This window comes from Brienomyrus brachyistius, chromosome 21, assembly GCF_023856365.1.
Source record: "Brienomyrus brachyistius isolate T26 chromosome 21, BBRACH_0.4, whole genome shotgun sequence".
Classification (NCBI taxonomy): domain Eukaryota; kingdom Metazoa; phylum Chordata; class Actinopteri; order Osteoglossiformes; family Mormyridae; genus Brienomyrus; species Brienomyrus brachyistius.
This window is the reverse complement of record NC_064553.1, coordinates 2559961-2579006: the sequence shown is the minus strand read 5'-3', so window position 1 is coordinate 2579006 and position 19046 is coordinate 2559961. Positions and strand designations below refer to the sequence as shown.

The 19046-nt window shown below is 42.2% G+C and overlaps 1 protein-coding gene across 8 annotated transcripts; it reads left to right on the top strand.

The window, feature by feature from the left end:
- Nucleotides 1-286: 286 nt before the first annotated feature.
- hfm1 (helicase for meiosis 1) lies at nucleotides 287-19000 on the top strand. Of its 8 annotated transcripts, none has more exons than XM_048989717.1 (41): nucleotides 332-341; nucleotides 668-698; nucleotides 1223-1319; nucleotides 1440-1582; nucleotides 3152-3431; nucleotides 3822-4102; nucleotides 5712-5753; nucleotides 6386-6456; nucleotides 6572-6704; nucleotides 7062-7213; nucleotides 7344-7421; nucleotides 7536-7691; nucleotides 7790-7990; nucleotides 8076-8164; nucleotides 8658-8701; nucleotides 8833-8934; nucleotides 9423-9568; nucleotides 9719-9813; nucleotides 9983-10116; nucleotides 10233-10280; nucleotides 10374-10454; nucleotides 10613-10704; nucleotides 10804-10910; nucleotides 11002-11049; nucleotides 11547-11644; nucleotides 11941-12075; nucleotides 12624-12709; nucleotides 12805-12888; nucleotides 13369-13526; nucleotides 13633-13736; nucleotides 14391-14567; nucleotides 14719-14811; nucleotides 14977-15101; nucleotides 15570-15649; nucleotides 15871-15977; nucleotides 16225-16305; nucleotides 16451-16705; nucleotides 16890-16950; nucleotides 17189-17294; nucleotides 17577-17716; nucleotides 17831-18092. In XM_048989717.1, exons 3-41 carry the CDS (start codon nucleotides 1249-1251, stop codon nucleotides 17973-17975), a joined length of 4629 nt encoding a protein of 1542 aa, XP_048845674.1. In that variant the 5' UTR covers nucleotides 332-341; nucleotides 668-698; nucleotides 1223-1248; the 3' UTR covers nucleotides 17976-18092. The 8 variants fall into 8 exon arrangements, 7 of the variants coding, with proteins under 7 accessions (XP_048845673.1, XP_048845674.1, XP_048845672.1 ...); XM_048989715.1 differs by lacking the exon at nucleotides 332-341 and adding an exon at nucleotides 392-430; XM_048989720.1 differs by lacking the exon at nucleotides 332-341 and having other exon boundaries at nucleotides 440-698; nucleotides 3152-3302; nucleotides 3396-3431.
- The last annotated feature ends 46 nt before the right edge of the window (nucleotides 19001-19046 follow it).

The following is a 19046-nucleotide window of genomic DNA, read 5'->3' as shown; positions in this document are numbered from 1 at the left end:
GCAGAATCGCTGAATGTATGCAGTATTTTCTCTTAAAGCTGTTTATAAATTGGGTTTAATATTTGTCTAGTACATCTGAGTAATCTCACACGTAGTAGAGAGACGTAAGTAGTATTATCGTGCATTTAAACAGCACGGTAAACGCGTTGTTCATTCAGCCAGGATGTCACCTTAACCGCCTGCAGAGCGACGCACTGCTATGGCGCGGTCACATGACCGGGAGACCTGACTGCGCTGCGCGAGGCCGGCGGCGGCGTCGCTCCTGCACCGCGGCCACGCGCAGGTGCAGTGTCCTCTGCGGCTGACGCGAGGGGCGTGAGCGCTGCGCTCGAGCGATGCCGGTGGGCAGGTTTGGCGGGCTCGCGTAGCCGAAGGGGTTTAACGTATCGCGTTCTCCATTTGTTCATTAAACGATAGTACTTTTAATAAGGTAGTATATGTCTTATTAAATTAGTTTTCCTCACAGAATTCACTTATTATTTACCCCCTCGAAAAATATCGGTCTAGAGTATCACGCAAAATTTACAGTGTTTTATCTGACGGATATAATTCTTGAAGCAAATTAGCCTGTTTAATTACACAACACCACCCATAACATAAGACTGATAACTTAAATGTTCATACCAGAGCTAACCTCATAATTATTAATTATGTTATCATCCACAAGGTGTTCAAGAAAAGCATGTTGTGGATAGCCGGTATAGTATGCTATCCAATTATCCGCATTAATGGTATTACGTGTTATCCGATGTTATGTTTGTTTATTAACAAGCCCAATTTGTGTGCTCTCCACCAGTCTGAATTATATAACTCCAACTTTATTTTAATATTCACGTTTTAAAAATATTTGTATTATTTGTTAAAAAAAAAAATCCTGTTTGTGAATATTTGTTCGTGCATGCATGCGTGGTTATGGACGAACATGTATTTGTACAAATCCAGACCAAGGTTTTGTTTCAGCCAACCAGTTGAGTACTCTGTGACTGTTTATGCTCAACTGTTTGGTTGAAACAAAATCTTGGTCTGGATATCTAGCTTCTGGACGTGAACTTTCCACCTCTGACTCTAATGGATTACTTTTGGGAGTAACTTTCCCCAACACTGAGTAAAGCATAGTTATCTGAGTGCTACAGATATCGTATAATGACTTGTGTGGCGTCAGATAAGTAGTGAAAAAGCTCAGATCCTTGTTACTTGATTCATCTGATCTTGTTACCCACAGCTGATGCTGCCTGATGATCTAAGACAATGCTGGACTCTGATGACTGCACTCTGTCCTTGGAGAGCCTGTTCTATGAAAGACCCGTTGTTCTTCAAGTGTGAGTGGAACTTCTGCAATGGATGCCATGGGAACATGAGTCTCCATATATACACTGACCCTCAACCAAAAATATTTAAAGTGTAGTTTTCTGTGGTGTTTTTATTCCCAAATTCTATAGGAAACCTCTATGTCAGGAGCAAATCACTTGGCAATCGGAACCACCTCTGTTGTCTTCCGAAACTCAGCACTTAAAGGGAACTGCAGAATCTCTTTGTTCTGGGGTCAAGCTCCCTATGACAGATTATCTGGGATGCTTGGCAGGTAAGGGTCTTCAAACCCTAAAAATGGTCTGCACAGTCCAGATAAAAAAGCAGGTCTGTTTACCTCTAGTCTGTCTGAGAAAATGCTGCTACTTAATTAAAATTAATTTTTATCAAAAACAACCACCGCACAGTAAACTGCTATTAGTCTAAATCAGGGGTGGCCAGTCTTATCCACAAAGGGTCGGTGTGTATGCGGGTTTTTGCTGTTACTCCCTAATTAGATTACTAATTAGAGGACTGATTTGCTGGAGAATCCTCACACCTGGGTTTGAACAGCTGACCTAAAGGTTATCCCAAAAACCTGCATACGCACTGGCCCTTTGCGGATAAGATTGTCCACCCCTGGTTTAAATCAACAAAATTAGCTCTGGTTATAGAGTTATGATACTTAATATAGTTTTTTTCACTGGTTTTCTGTATTTTTTAAATTACAATTGCATTTACTTGTATTAAGATATCCATCCATCCACCTCTCCAGTTCTGGGAGTTGGGGATAGCCGAGAACCAGTCCCAAGCAGCATAAGGAACAAGGCCGGGGAATATCCTGAATGGGATTCCAGTTCATCACAGTAGCTGAGAATCACATAAGATGTTCTAAAAGACAAAATGTCATAGGAAATAGCTTATAAATAGCATATAGAATTGAGAATAAAGTATCATTAATTCAGCATTTGTTCACTGACCCTGCTGTACGGAAGGGCACTTTTTGGCCTTTGTATTGAAGGAAGTGCGGGTTTTTGTTCCTGCCGAGCTCTTAATTAACCTATATCAGCTATTGTTAGATTCAGGTTAATTCAGACATGAGTTGAGGACTTAATATTGTTCTTTATTGTCATTATTTTTGTCATTTAAAATAATTTTATGTTTTATGGGATTAAGCACCCTTAACCTTAAACTATTAAATAGTAAATTAAAGCACTCTAGTCTATTAAAGAAAATTTGAATACATAGTTTAGAATTTTACTACATTAATTTTAATCATGGTACACCTGAGATATGACAGCCATTCAATGGAGAAGGTTGTGACTTCATATCTCCTAGGGTTAGGGTTCAAATCTGGCTGAGTACATGCTGTGTTTTTATCAGGTTTGTATGGTTTATCTTCCTCCGCTGGTACAAAGACCTTGGTGTCAAAAAGTACTTGTGTCCTCGGTTGGTCGTGCAATCCATCCAAGATGTACTCTGACATGGTGCAAGTTCCAGGATAGAGGAGGGTAATCATAACCTTATTGGTAAAGCAGTGCATTGAAGACAGTTGTTATATGAAAGCTGTTGTTATATATATATATATATATATATATATATATATATATATACATATATATATATATATATATTGCTAATCTGTGAATAAGTTGCATCTGGATCTAATCTGCTACAATGTACTTTGTTCCAAAATCTATATTTTGTGCTCAAAATATGTTCAGAAACGTGAATCTTTTGCACACCACCACAGAATAGCCATAGGTGAAGCTTACACTCTGTACTTTATAAAATTGAAGCTCATCGACAGTCATTCACAGCATTGGTTGAAATCTCAAGCCCAAACTGATTCTCCTTTTCACAGGCTCTTATCAGAAGTCAAAGAAATTCCTGCCTCCTTTGAAAAAAGCTGGTGGGGATAGATGTTTTTCCTCACAAAAAGGGCAGTTTCTGAATCTCGGAGCACCAGTTGAATTACCTGAACAAGATGGGTCCCATGTTTTGATGGCTGACAGGTGCACAGAATCTCAGAGTCTCCTGGTCAGCGCTAACACATCACAATTCTCAGAATATCTGCTGGAAAAGCAAACTTTCTCTTCTTTGTTTAGCCAAAACAATAGGGATGTCTCTCAGGTCGGGAGAAGGTATAGTTTGTCTTCTGTCATAAGTGTGTATGCTTTGTTGTGTGGAAACGTAATGTTGGTAATATCCACATCATGGCTTTTATGATGCTGTGCTTAAGTCTTTGGAGTAACTCATAGAAGCATAGTCGTTTGATTTGCATGCAGCTATTTTTAGGTACTGTTCTGGGTACTTAATTGTGAAAGTTGTCTCTGTATACTTGGCTATACATTTTCAGACATATTTATTTAAATCAGTGTTTCCCAACCCGTTCCTCAGGGACCCACAGCCAGTCCATGTTTTTGTTCCCTCCCAGCTTCCTCCTGGAGCAAAAAATGTGCACTGTTTGCAGGTCCTCAAGCACCGGATTGGGAAACATTAGTTTAAATTCATTTTGTCCTGTCATTTTTCAGACCATTCAAACCTCCACCTAAGGTGGCTGCTGATCCCGGTGGTCATTTGAACAGTGCGCCATGCCCGAAACAGGCAGACACCAATGATACTACCGCTGGCCAAGTTTCTAAGGTGGCAGAAAATCCATTCATGACTCCAACTGCTACTTTCTCCATGGCTCCTTTCACAAGTTCATATGTGCCCGGCACAGATGGCCCACCTTCGTTAGAGTGTGATCGAACCATACAAAAAGTTCATATCCTTCCATTTAATCCCCAGTCGCTCAATATACAAGGTCAAGGTGAGTCTACCGGGCAGTGTGCTCATTGCAGCCGTGAGCATCTTACACAACACAGGATGAATGTCTTTCTTTTTGTTTTCTATTTCTTTTTTGAGAAATCAGATGTGACATCGGATTTCTGTTCTTAGAGCATGAAATTATTCTTTTAATGGCCTGTCATGCGTGTGCAGCAGAGTTTGATTTCGGCCTCCTGAAAGGCTACAAGATCTTAGATGATCTATTATGCCGTTTGTGTCTTGTGCTCCCAGTCATCCACTGCAATTTATTTTATACCTTAGGGCACTGCAGGCTATTTTTCTTCGTTTCTGACTTCGCCCATCTTTTCCGATCTCGCGTCTCGCACGCTGAGCTGCTGCCTCGAGCTCTCTGTACGGGAACTTCAGAGGAAAGCACATCGTTATAGAGCAGTCAGTTCAGCAAGGGGCTCAAAACCAGAAGTTTAAATCCTGGGCACAACAAAGTTCAGGATTTCACCTGGGGAGATTTGCCTGTAAAACTACTCAAGACAGAAATTCATTTAACAGCCGTTGTCTTTTATGTGGATTGGTGGACTGCTAAAGCATTATTAAAGACTGAATATGCATAACCCCTTTTTAAAATTCCAGTATTACATTTTTCAGAAGGGCCTCTAACCCTCTCACAGCTAAGACTATTAAGCTGCTTTATAAACGTGAGTCAGTTGAAATGGGTCATGTCCATATAATTCTGTTTAAATTAACAACATATTCTAGATCTTTTATTGTCATTCATTGACTGACATGGCCTACCTGGACAAAGATGTCTATCATGTATATAACCCATTTGGAGACTGTAATTTACTCTCTAATTCTGGGAATGTGTGAAACTAGTAATATGCCTTCCTTTTGCCAGCCACTTCTACACCTCCGTGGCCCGTCTCAGCCCAGGTGACATGTGGTATCCCTTGGTGCTGGCCACTTCCTGACATTGACAGAACACTTCCTGTTTTAACTGTAAACGGGGAACACTTTCAAGCGACTGCAAAGGAAGTCTGTTTTGAAGGGGACGCTCATCAGCGGGTCCCTCCCCCAGTGTATTTGTGACCAAGCAAAGGCATAGACATAAAATATCTCATCTCTGGGCTTTTTTGAAAGCCTGTCCCAATAAAAGTTCTTATACCTTCTTATATCTTTCAACAGTCTCATCAGAATGTACAAAACGTTTCACATTTTTTTTGTACCTAAAAATGACATGTTCACGTTTGAGTTGTTTAAAGGGATGACTTTACTCAAAGTAAGCAGATTAAACAGATTGTGGCCTGGTCGACAGTCCCCATTGAGGCCACCAGGTGGCAGACACTGGCTGCTTAAGAGCTGGTTACTTGAGATACAATTTGTACCATGAAAATTCATTTCCGTCAGCTAGTCAATACGATATGGACATTGTTACATCGTTTTAGATGTGCTTTGATGTTTGGGTTTTATGTCAATTAATCAGCATAGGCACGAGCAGGGTCAGCAGAGAAAATACAGCGCTTTAGTCCTTCTTGAATATGCCAGATCAGGTACTGTGGAAGATTAGTGCTAATATATTCTACAGAGCTGCACCTCATTAGATGAGGGATGATTTATTAACGACTCCTTTTTTTCAGGTGGATCGGGGCCGGGAGTCCTCCGCTCCGTCACCGAAATCTGTATCCTTCTGCCATCTTAATTCCCCCACGCTGATTGTGATGAGCCTCAGTGGTGGCTTCCCCGAGTAGCTATCCATCCCTCTGTGCTTCAGGTTAACATGCATAAAGCTCTCAAGTGCTCAGGTGGCTCCCTGCATGCCGCCAGCCAGTGTCAGCGTGCTCATGCATTGTTAAAGGGGTGGCTATTATTTGTCTGATAGATTAAACGTGACGTGTTGGGACAGCGTATCCCTTTGTGGGTAATGCCACTTCCTCAGTGTGCAGTAAGGGCCTTGTATCAACAAAGAGAAGGCGCCCAATGGCACATCAAAGCTCCAACAGAAGGGTGGATTCCCCTCCATATTGAATGACCCGTGTTTGTCGTTGGTCAGAATGGAGGAATCGTATGTGAATTGTATGCAAAATTGGTTTCTTATTGTGTTCGTTATTGATATTATTATTATTGCAAAATAAGAATAATATTATACATTTTATTGAAATATGTACTTCATCCAAAACACTTCACAGGTATATTACATTTAAAAACCAGACGCATCACTAAGCCGGATAATTGCAATTTTTTTTTTCTCGGACAGCCTATTTCACTAAAAGGAAAATGTTAAAACAAAAAAGCCTTGATATGACTTGCAAAGCTGCACAGTTCAGATCTGTCTTCAAAGAGTTCCCTTACTTTAATTATGTGCAGTCGAAAGCCCTGGATGATGTAAGTGGGTGAATCTCTCCCATACTCATGCTTGTTATCTGTTAAATTAATTCAGTTCAGTGGTTCTAATTCAGATGAATAACATGCAAATATAATAAAAGGATCTGTTTTGCAGATCCTTTACACCAGTAAAAATTTTGTGGCCTGTGCCCCAACTGGCTCTGGAAAAACAGTGCTCTTTGAATTGGCAATTATTCGATTGCTGATGGAGGTCCCCGCTCCCTGGCACTCTGTTAAAGTTGTGTACAGTAAGTATTGGTCGTTCACAGTTATTAAAGGAAGGCCACAAGGGTGTTTCTCTCGTTTGATTGTTAGAACACAACCCCTGGGTTATCGCTTCATTCGCGGTCAAACATCCATGCTTCTGGCACAGTGAAAATGAACTTTTCAGAATGCAGGTTTGGTAAATAAGGCTCACTTTTTAAACGGTTGTTTTTGTTATTGCCCTCTGAGATGTGCTGTGATTTTGGCTATTTTGTTTTAGAGAGGTTATCTTTTGCCAGCTGCCTTTATGTTTCCTGGAGTTGAAGCTTGAATTGCTTCATTGACTCACTGATTGAAGAAATAGCCTGACCGTGCTCTTGCTGTGTGCTATATGTGTGCAGTGGCACCAATTAAAGCCCTGTGCAGCCAGTGTTACGAAAATTGGAGGCAGAAATTCGGGCCTCTTGGGCTCAACTGCAAAGAACTGACTGGTGACACCGAAATTGATGACTTCTTTGAGGTTCAGGACGCCCACATCATCATGACCACACCGGTAGGCCAGGCTTTCCAGTTGGTGCTGTGTGGGTTCAGACTACACAAACACCGCCGGTGTGGGCACACTGACCACTGTGTGCACTTGGTTCCCTTTGACATGTATCTCTGCCTTTCTTCTCACCTTCAAGGAAAAGTGGGACAGTATGACAAGGAAGTGGAGGCTTAGCAGCCCAGTGCAGCTGGTCAAGTTGTTTCTCATAGATGAGGTCAGGAGTTTCCCTGCAGCGACCTGCTCCATTTTTAATATCTTTTCTCTTCAAACAAAGCATATGTTTCACTGTATGTTTGGCATGTGGTACATATTTATGAACCATCTCCAGATCCATGTGGTGAAAGACTCAACCCGCGGAGCAACCTTGGAGGTCGTTGTCAGCCGAATGAAAACAATGAATGCCTATCGCAATGGAGGCGACCACCAGTCACGTCTTCCCATGAGATTCGTGGCTGTGTCTGCGACCATTCCGAACATTGCCGACGTGAGCCGTTGTTCGGATGGCAGAGCAGATGGAAGGGGAATTTGTCTGGGTGTGATATTCTGATGTTCGGTTACTGCTAACACCAGCTGTGCTCTCAGGTCGCCGAATGGCTCTCGGACTCCTTGGGTCCAGCCGCCTGCCTGCAGCTAGATGAGAGCTACAGGCCGGTGAAGCTCAGGAAGCTGGTGCTTGGCTTCCCTTGTGGCACCAATCAGACGGACTTCAAGTTCGACCTGTCCCTCAACTACAAGATGACGAATATCATCCAGACATACTCGGACCAGAAGCCCACGCTTGTGGTGACTGCGGGCTTCTCTGGATGCCAGGCTTTGATTCAGATGCCTGAAAATCAGCGAACATTCTCTCTGCTTGTTTTTTGTGTAGTTCTGCTCCACAAGGAAAGGTGTGCAGCAGTGTGCATCGGTGCTGGCAAAAGAAGCCCGCTTTATCATGAGCGCGGAACAGAAACAGAGGTCATTCGGCTCCTGTGCATTTATTCTTTAATCCACACTCCATAGCAAGATCATAGTCGTTGTTGCATCATGTTTAGAGCATTTGCTACTGGTCTGAATCATGAAACGTAAAAGACATTTAGATTGAGTAATTTATCTTTTTTTTTCTAAAATGTACACATCCTAAAGCTCAGGGTTGGGCAATCTTTTCCAGAAGGGGTCGCTGTGTATGCAGTTTTTTGCTGCAACTCCCTAATTAGATTACTAATTAGAGGACTGATTTGCTGAAGAATCCTCACACCTGGGTGTGAACAGCTCATCTAAAGGTTATCCCAAAAACCTGCATACACCCTGGCCCTTTGCGGATAAGATTGGCCACCCCTTCTCTAGCTGAATTGTATTAACTCCAAAAGAGGCACCCGTCGAGCTTTTGACGGTGCACATCTCCAACCTGTTTATTCTTCCAGGAAAGTACTCTTGTTTTTTCTTATGGGCTATTGTTCTCGTTTTGCAGGCTGATGAAATATGCAAACTCCCTTCTTGATTCCAAACTCAAAGGTATCCCTGGTACTCCCTCCCCCGCAGCATTCATGTGTGTCTGCCCATAAGTGCATATGGAAGTGCTTCTGAAACTTTCTTTGTGATATTAATATTTCATAAGTGACCTCTAGATGTTCCTCGTGTTCCAGATCTAATAACGCACGGCGTTGGTTTTCATCATGCCGGCATAGACGTTTCTGACCGGAAGATAATCGAAGATGTGTTCACTGCTGGAGACCTACCGGTACTCTGTGAGCGTCACCTTGGGTCTTCGAAGCCGCCTTTCATTTCTTGAAACTATCAATAATTTGTGAAATTTTGGTATCATGATAGGTCTTAACCTTAACTTATTCTTAACCCAGCTGTTAGACAGGAGAATGATAAAAAATAGACAAGACGCGAGCTTTAAATCACCTCCCAGAATGCCTTTGTCTTTCTGTGTGTTAAACACATATTTTGGATTTTTACTGTTAAAAACTCTCTCTCAGAGCAGAGCCATAAAGGCTTATTCATTTATACGCCAAGAAGTGAATCGACTACACATGATATTGTGTAATCTCTGTTTTTACAGTCTAGATACTTAAACATGACTTAGGTTAAAGCAGTGATTTATGTTGTTTTGTATGGAAAATTTTACTTAAAAAAGGATTTAATTTCCTCAAGTGTACGCTCTTAGATACAAACAGACTGATCTGTTCCGCCCATTACGTAGTACTTCAGTCTTATTTATTTCACCCAGTTACAACTAGTACTTTAGCAATGGGAGTGAACCTACCTGCTCACCTGGTGGTGATCAAGTCTACGATGCACTACGTCGGTGGTTCCTGTGAGGAATACAGCGAGATGGACATCCTGCAGATGATTGGGCGGGCCGGCCGACCCCAGGTACGCAGTCACACACTGGCCCACATGTGCCGCGCTACACCCAGAAGCCATGCATGCTTAATCAACCCTGCAAGGCACGGCCACCTCAGAAGCACCGTCGGCCTGCCGTGTGCTTTCGTGTGCATGTGGGAAATGTGCTTTCTGCTCTAGTTTGACACGACCGCGACAGCAGTGATCATGACTAGGTCCCAGACAAAAGAAAAATACCTGAAGCTAGTGAGTGGGTCCGAAACCATTGAGAGCAGGTAAGGCACTGCTTGTTAAGAAGAAGAATCACTTTGCACCTGTTTGATCAGAAATAAAGATTACAGCAATAAAATACAGAGAATGAAATGATAGAATAAGGCCTGTATATGAATGCATGTATGTGTTGCTTTATTCATGGACACTTGACCTTTCTTATGTGCCCTCCAGCTTACACAAACACCTCGTGGAACACCTGAATGCAGAGATAGTCCTTCACACCATCTCTGACGTGAATGTGGCTCTAGACTGGATTCGTTCCACCTTTTTGTACATTCGAGCACTGAAGAACCCCAGCTATTACGGTGGGCGTGTCGGACTCCTGGCAGAAAGCACTCACCTGCATGCACTCTCCATCCACATGGAACAGACGCATATTAACACGTGCTGTTTCCCTCATTTTACAACGATTTATCTGAAGGTTTCACGTCAAGCCTGGACAGAGTTGGAATTGAAACAAGACTGCAAGGTATACAGTAATCCCTGAAAGATAGTGGAATGTTCTTGGAAAGTGGTTTTAAGCAGGTCATTATAAATCAGACCGATCTTTTTATCTTTTCAGAGCTCTGTCTTAAGAATATAAACTCACTGGCTGAAATATGCCTGATCACTATGGACGAGGACATAAATTTTAAACCCACTGGTAAAGCGCCATGTCTCTCGTGATACTGCTGCGTCCGTATTTCTTACTGATGTGTTGTCAGGTCCAGAAAATCCAGATTAACCTGCTGCGACTGCAGCTCAGTTTATTTATGTGGTATTTTATTTGCTGAAATGAGGTTTTGTCCCTCTCACCTGCAGAGGCAGGTAAGCTGATGGCCAAGTACTGTATAGCCTTTGACACCATGAAGCATTTCAGTTCGGTGTGCGGAACCGAATCGCTGCCTGAGCTGGTGGGTGATGTTTCCAAGCCTCTTGCATTTTGACTTGCTATTGCTGCATTTACTGATTAAAAGCGCCCTCAAACTGACGGCAGGCCTTTTCATAACAAGATCAAGGTCATATCCAAAGGCAAGGAGTTCAATGATGTGCAGCTCAGGATGAATGAAAAGCGAACTCTGAATACTCTGAACAAGGATAAACACAGGCTAACGATCAGGTCGGAGCGTAGCGGAAAATGCATTTTTCTGGAAAAGACTGCAGGTATAAATCCTGTTAGCCATAGTCGTGCTTGTTTTCTGTGTTTTCAGATTTCCGATGGAAGGAAAGATAAAAAACAGGGAAATGAAAGTCAACTGGTGTGGACCAGACCTCCATAAACCCTCCGCAAACACATTCTTTCAGCACATGCATATTTTTTTAGCAGTTTTTAAGAAGTGTTCTTCCACAATATTTCTGAACACTTTCCTCAATGAATGTAATTTATGGAGGCTTCTTATTTAGTTTACGCAGTGATGGAATTTCTAACAAGATTTTCAAAGAAATGTCACAAAAGATTTTTAATAATTAGCTTTCTGATGATAGTTTTTAGGTTGTGTAGTTTTCAACAGACTCCAATGATACCAATATGCTCCATCGCGCCTAGTGTAGTTTATATTTTTTAGAACTAAATGCAAACAGGAAGAAATTGGCATAAATACAAATATATATTATAAATGTGTTTCAGTTTTGGTGCCTCCATTGTGCAGAACCATCACTTTCCTTAGGAATACGTAGAAACTACATAGTCCAGTGAGCATTTTCTATTTGCCTGTTGTGTGCTGAATTCTTTGTAAGTCCCCTTGTATTTTCATAGCCTGATACAAGCTCACCTTGGCTGCATCCCGACTCAGGAGTTTGGACTCACCCAGGATACTGGAAAGATATTCCGAATTGGAATTCGCATGACCAAATGTAATGCATTTTTTCTTCCTTTTCTCAGTTGGTAATATCTGCATTGTTCCTGTTAGCTTGGCTCGCGCTGCACAGTCTGTTCCTAATGCCTCCTGCCTTTAAACCATAAAACAGCAACCACCTGAGAATAAAATGGAATGGAGACTTGCAGGGTGGCAGTACGGAATGTCCTGGAACACTCGGCTAGGACAACAACAGAATCATTATCACTGAACTGTATCTCATCCCAGGAACAGTGAGCTAGTTCACAACAACTTCAATGGTAATAGGTCACTCTTCGGCTTGTGTTGGACCAGGTTTGTCAGAGTACCTCAGCCAACATCCCAGGAGGAAGTTCACGGCACTGCTCAACTCTCTAATTTTGGCCAAGTGCTTCCGGGCCAGGCTGTGGGAGAATTCGTCATTCGTCTCGAAGCAGCTGGAGAAGATAGGTGTGTATATTTCAGTCAGAGGGCTAAGGACGGGCTTTGGCTGAAGCAGGCTTCACAGTGAGGAGGCCCTCCGGGTCCCTTTGAGATACAAACAATAATTTCAAGACTGGCTCCGCTGCATGTAACTCCAGATGTTGTGCCAGAACAAAAACTCAAGGAGAATGAGTTTAATGCAAATCTGTAACACTTATTGCCCTTTTCCATAACTGGACAAGCTGCACAGTCAATAAAAAAACTTTATTACTGACAAAAAATAGCCTGTAGCTGGAATGCTTTGCCAAAAATATATATGTAACAGAACAGAGCAGCTCTTGTGCTTCTGTTATCGATTTAGACCATCTATGCCCATTAAAGGGTCACGTGATTTCAGTGCCTTAACAGAACATAAAGGGGGTTTTGGCCAGTTGCAGCTACATGGTTACTACTCTTATTTACGATGTCACCTCCACCTGGGTCATACGCCAGGTCGAAATGTGGCTTTTGTCAATCCCAGACCTGATTTCAACCTGGATTAGCTACATTCAGCTGACGGTGCTTTTTCCTGTCAGGTTTAATGCTGTCCACAGCGATGGTGAATGCTGGCCTGACTACTTTCCAGAAGATCGAGGAGACTAACCCCAGAGAGCTGGAGCTGGTGTGTGGAGCTCGTTAGCGAATCACATCCAAGCTTATTCTCTTAGTGCCCTAAATGACACCGACCTCCTGCAAGGCTAATATAACGCTCTCCAGATCGTCAACAGGCACCCTCCTTTTGGAAACCAGATCAGGGAAGCAGTCATCCATCTTCCTAAGTACGAAGTTGTTTTGGAACAGGTAATAAGTGCTGACCTATTTTCAAAAACATTTCGAAACAACAGAATGAGAATTAATAGCAATCCTCTTTTATGCCAGTAAGATGGATAATAACTCATTATGCCAAGTCTGGTTGTTTGGTTTATTCTTTGTAGATTCAGAAACACACTAGCACAGACGTAGTGTTCACCAAGCAATGCCATAGTCACTGTCGTCACAATGTCATTATTTAATCTGTCAGATTTGGCCACACACAGCACCCTCCATACCTGTCAGTGATGTCCTGAACATGCAGACAGCTTGTGTAGTATCCAGGGGACGGTTATTTTGACACCCTAGCAATATTAACCCAACCCCAGGACAGCATAATGCCAGTTGAGTTGTTTTGGCTCACAGCCTCTCCAGTCTGAGAGTGATGTCAATGTGGTACTCATTCACACAAACAGATTGACAGTTGTGTCACATGAATGTCTGATTAAATATTTTACTTGCACTTCATAGATTTCAAGGTACAGTTTTTCAACTGCGGAGATCGTTGTGACTGTACACTTAAAAAACTACGAGCAGCTAAAGAATAAGAGAACGGCACCAAACCATCATTTTGTCACCCTAATTATAGGGGACTGCGACAACAGTGTGGTGTTCATTCAGAAAATAACGTAAGGGTTGCGTTCCCATCGCAGCGTTCCTTCACTGACGTTTTTTTTCCATCCCATACGCACAACCAGATATGGACAAAATGGCGGTCTGTGTTTTTCCTCGCAGCGATTTTCTATTGCTGAAGACTGGGAGCTGGTCAAGGAAAATTGAAGTCACAAGAGCACCCAAGGGAGAGGAACTCAGTGTGAATCTGATTAGCTCAGAGTTCGGTGGGTGTGGCCTTCAGTGATTCATGCTTTCTGACATTATGGACTAATGACATAACAACTAGAGAAGAAGGGAAATGCTTTTGTACATTTGTGGTCACTGATTCGATTAGCATTGTTAGCAATGTGCCAGTTGGCAGAGTACCAACTCATCTTAGGTCCACATCACTGTTCAGAATCTCTGCATGTAATAGTGTGTCTCTGAATTTTGGGAGTTGTGTTTTTTTATGCCAGATAAAATACCTCTCATTAGTTTACTTCATTGAGACAATTCCATTGACAAGCTGGGATAGCATTATTATTTTACAATATTTTTTTCTGACAGATATTTAATATTCAGTTACAGCTGGTGAAAATATAATTCATAACACAAAATAATCAGCACCGTACTAGAAAAAGAAAACTTGAAGAAAGACATGTTCTGGGGAAAGGTAGACTCGGTCAGGCAGCACGGTGTTTCTTACCCAGTCTTAATCCACACAGAATCACTTCTATTCAGGGCCGCAGGAAACACGAGTAATGAGTCCACACTAATCTTAATTCTCAGGAAAGACTTTTGTATTAACAATTTTGTATTCATGCCATTTTGTTGGGACAGTCCCGAAATGTGATGTTAATCAGTTTGACTCCTAATTGCATTAATTTCTTATCTTGAAGTTGGATTTGACATTCAGCAGAAGTACAGTGTTTTCTATTCTGGAGCCAAAAGGTTCGGAGCTGAAAGTACTGGTTCAGAAAACATGCAGGTCAAAACCAAGGCTGTACAGAGCAAACTGCAGGAAGCACTGAGCTCAGCCCAAGGGGCTCAGAAGACAGTCAGCCAAAAAACCAAAGGTATGTTAAGGGCAGGACAGCATACCTTAAGATATGCGTCATGTGACCTTATTTACAATCTCATCCATCCATCATTCATCCATCCATGTTCTACAACTTAACTGACAGTTTTATGATTTTACTTTTATAATTATAATGGTCTCCTTTTCAGATAAAGGTTTAAAAGAGAATGTCAACCCAGATTCAGGAAGAAGACAGTGTAACCATTTTTGTAAAAATAAGGAGCAATGTGGACATGACTGTTGTAAGTAATTGAAAACTGATTTCTTAATGTAACTGAAAATGTTTCCTTCCCTTGCAGAAGGGGTTACTAGCGTGACAAGTGCACTCCTGTTACGCAACATATCAGTCATTTTGTAAACTCTCATTTTAGTGCTTTTTGTTGCAGCGATGCATGTCTGTCTTTCAGGTAAAGTTGGTGTGGGGACGCTGCTGAAGAGGACCACAGACCGCAGGTCTGGCATTTCTTCCTACCTCAACGATCTCAGAAGCAGGAATGAAACCCTGACAGATACCCCAGTGAAACGTCTCAAGGCGCGTAAGGCTGAATGGTATCCAGCAGTGGGCCACGGAATGTCACTTTACCCCAGGATGACTTGTCAGTGCAGTCCTGCCTGTCCGGCTGAGGCCCTGGTAGAGCGTAAACTGCCCTGACTGCTGCTCGGCACTGCTCAGATCGCATGCTTCTTGGCGGTATTCCATCTGAATTGGCTTGGGGGCTCAGGATTCTGGTGCTTGTTAACATGTTTTCTTCAGCTTGTGCATCTTGGGAAATTTCTTCTGTGTGTCAAAGTTTAGAACAAATATTTCTTGCAGTCGGAGACAATACAGTCATACTGAGCTATCGTTAAGAGTCCTTTAGAAAATGGAAGCCTTGCAGATAGATGGAGATATGTTGCTGACCCCTAGAGGTGAAAAATAGGAAATGCTCAGGAATTTCCATGTGTCCCCTTAATCTCCTACAATAACAAAGGCCTTTTCAAATGCACTTTCCTCCACTAGATGAGGATGTCTGAGGAGGCCGCTGCGGGCATTCACCATTTTGCATACCGTCCCAAGGACACCCTCACTGCTGCATCAAGGTAGACATTGGTACCAAAAACATTCTTCTCAACAAGTTGTTATAAGGACGTCTCGTTATTTTGTGTGAACCTGGTAAGTTATCAGGGAATAAATGAAAGATTTCTTATCATCATCGTCTGTGTATGCATCTTCATTTAGGATCCTAGTTGCCATACTCGTGATAGCCCAGAGTTAAATTAGGGCATTAAGTAAATTGTTTATCTGTCCAATTTTTTTTGAGGTACGAAAGAAACTATTATAATCCTCATGCACAAGCAGAATTTGTGGAATCCGTAGAGGACATTGGAAGCTCCATGGAGATGTGGAAAGGAGCTGCTTATTCTGACGGTATGTGCAGCCTTGTAAAGCATGTATAAAGAGGCAGACCCGCTGTTTTTCGTGGTCTCGCTCGAGGGACCACCAGATGGCAAGAGAACTTACAGCCATAGCAAATGACGTGTTAAAGAATCAAAATGATCCCATCAGAGCAGCCCTGGTTGCCATTTCCCATGAACACTCATTTGCTGAGAATTGTGACCACAGTGTAAGCAGCCATTCCCAACTTTAAGATTTCCTCTGTTTTGCAACCCTGCAGACCACAGGACGTCTCTGGGCGGCACATATATCTGGACAGATGAAGCTGGGAAGAACCAGTCAGTCAGAAGCACTGCTAAGGGTACAGCCTGCCTTTACTGGCTGGCAAGGCAGGCGGGCGGCCTGACCTGGGCCTGAGTCATTTCCTTACTGCCTCACCAACACTAATACTTGAAATACCTGAAAATAACTTATGACATATGTTTATGTATTTTCTTATATTTCAGATGTTTCAGTGTGTGAGCAATCTGACTCCGGCAGTGAGGATTTGGCTCTTACCCATCGAAGCCAAATGCACTGTGGTTTCAACATACCAGAAGCAGGTCCCACACACGACAGTGACCACTTCCCTTCTGATATCCTGGATGTGAACTTTGACTTGGGAATAGACGACTGGGGTGATTTTGACGATGAAAATTTAGTGCATGCCAGTGAGATTTCAGAATCGGCGACACAAGAGAAAGACCACGAAGGGCCAGGAGGTATTCTCTCTGGATGTTACACCTAGTGTTATACTATTTACAAATGGGAGTGAATTTACAGTCTTCTCTTTTCTATAAAATGTCTGTCTTCACAGAAACAACTTGGTTTGTCTTTCACTGATTTTTCACACTGAATATATAATCGCTGAATTATCACTGAATGCGTAATGAACTATCCCTCCAGCAAGCTTCACTCCCTGCAACGATCAACCGGAATCCATCTTACAGGATGACAGATTGCCTGGGTAAGCGAACCAATTAAAACACATCACTGCCTGCACATTAAGAACTGCACAGTTTAGCAGGACAGCTTTCCACTAATAGTCAAATAGAAAAAAAACAGATGAACAACAAAGAGTGTCTGACAGTTTTAAGCACTGGGGTTGGTGTACTGCTTTTCATGTTTGCCTCTTGAGTTGCAGTATGCACGAAGTCATATTTACCTGTTTTAAAATGCTTAAAAAAATGATGTGTTTCATTCAGGAGAAGTTCAGCTGCAGCCAGCTGCCCCGTGCCATCTGTGTGTGCGCCTCCTCTCTCTCCATCTCCCAAACCATGTGACTTCCCAGGCCTTGCTGATGAACACACCGTGAGTCACATAAAACATGTGTACATGGCTGTAAAGTGACTCTGTGTTCCCGAGCCTCGGCTGGATGAGTTACTCTACCTATGGAGCTTGATCCTAGGGTGTGTATCAGTAGTGATATGGAGATGGTTTCATTTAAACTGCAAGCTTTCAATTGGTTGAAAGTTTGCCGCTCTTGAGATTACACTGCGATTTGATAACATGAAGGTGACCACATCCTTGCATGTGAAATTTGTACCTCTCTAAGGCTATAAGATTGAAAACTGATTTATTTTTCTTCTGTAGAAATCATGCAAAGAAATGCACGGGGATAATGTGTCTTTGCTGCCAAAACATGGTGGATTCAGCCTGACTACACCATGTACAAAGTTTGACTTTTTTGCCAAGCCCAGTGTCCCAGAAGGAGCAACAGAAAAAACTGGCAGGTAGGAGATGTTCTGAAATGTTTCTGTAAAGCAAATAGATCATATGGACAAAAGTATTGGGATGCACCTCTTAATCAATGAATTCAGGTGTTTCACTCAGATCCTTTGCCACAGGTGTATAAATTCAAGCAACTATCCATGCAGACATTTCTGTGAAAGAATGGGTCGTTCTGAAGAGCTCAGTGAATTCAAGTGTGGCACTGTCATGGGATGCTACCTTTGCAGTTTGTGCCAGTTTGTGAAATTTCGTCCCAGATAGATATTCCACATTCAGCTGTAAGTGGTATTATTGCAAAGTGGAAGCACTTCAGAACAACAGAAAGTCAGCAATGAAGTGGCAGGCCACGTAAAGTAAGAGAGTGGGGTCACCAAGTACATAGGTTCTTGAAGACATGGTTGGGTGTGTTTAATGTGGAAGAACTTGACTGGTCCACACAGAGCCCTGACCTCAATCCCATCAAAACCCTTTGGGTCGTGAGCCAGGCCTTCCCGTCGAACATCAATGCCTGACCTCACAAATGCTCTTCTGGACAAATCAATGAAAATTCCCACAGATATTCTCCAAAATCTGGAGAAAAGCCCTCCCAGAGGAGTGGCAGCTGTTTTAGCTGCAAAGGGGGGACCAACTGGATATTGATGCCTGTGGATTTAGAATGGGACGTCCTATGGGTGTAATGGTCAGGGGTCCCAATACTTTTGTCCATGTGGTATGAGTGCAGTGACATTTATAAGTCTATTTTTCTGTTCAATCTAAAAAGAGCTATTTTATTACTGTTGTGCTTACAGTATGCCTGTGATTGATTACAGGCTTCAAGCAGATGACTGCTCCTCTGAAATGGATGCATTCATTGGAATATTTGATGGAATATTTTAGGGATTTAATTTGTTTTTTTATGAATATGATGTTTGTTTAATAGACTTTTTCCTTTTGTTTTTTCAACAGAACTGTATTTGGTTAATGGTTTTTTTGCAATAGTTTTTTGCAATAGTTTTATATTGTGGTGTTGGTGCTGAAATGGTTTTTAAAAATGAAGTTGCTAGTGGCAGTCTGCAAATAAATTTATGAAAAAAGGAATGGAAACAGATGAATTTCTCGTGACTGTTCTGTATGCAGATGTCTTATTTTTATTTCAGTAAAAATAAAAACGTTTTACTAGCACGACATGTATGGCTGATGTTTCCATCTTCCTTAGCAGCGCAGATAGGCGAAAAATTGTCTGGGAGCCACATGAATATTCATGAGAGAAGACTTATGAATATTAATTAGCGCGTGGAGGCCGTCCCTCTTACGTCATGTTTTAGCGCGCAGTTTGCTGGCGGAAAGAGAGTT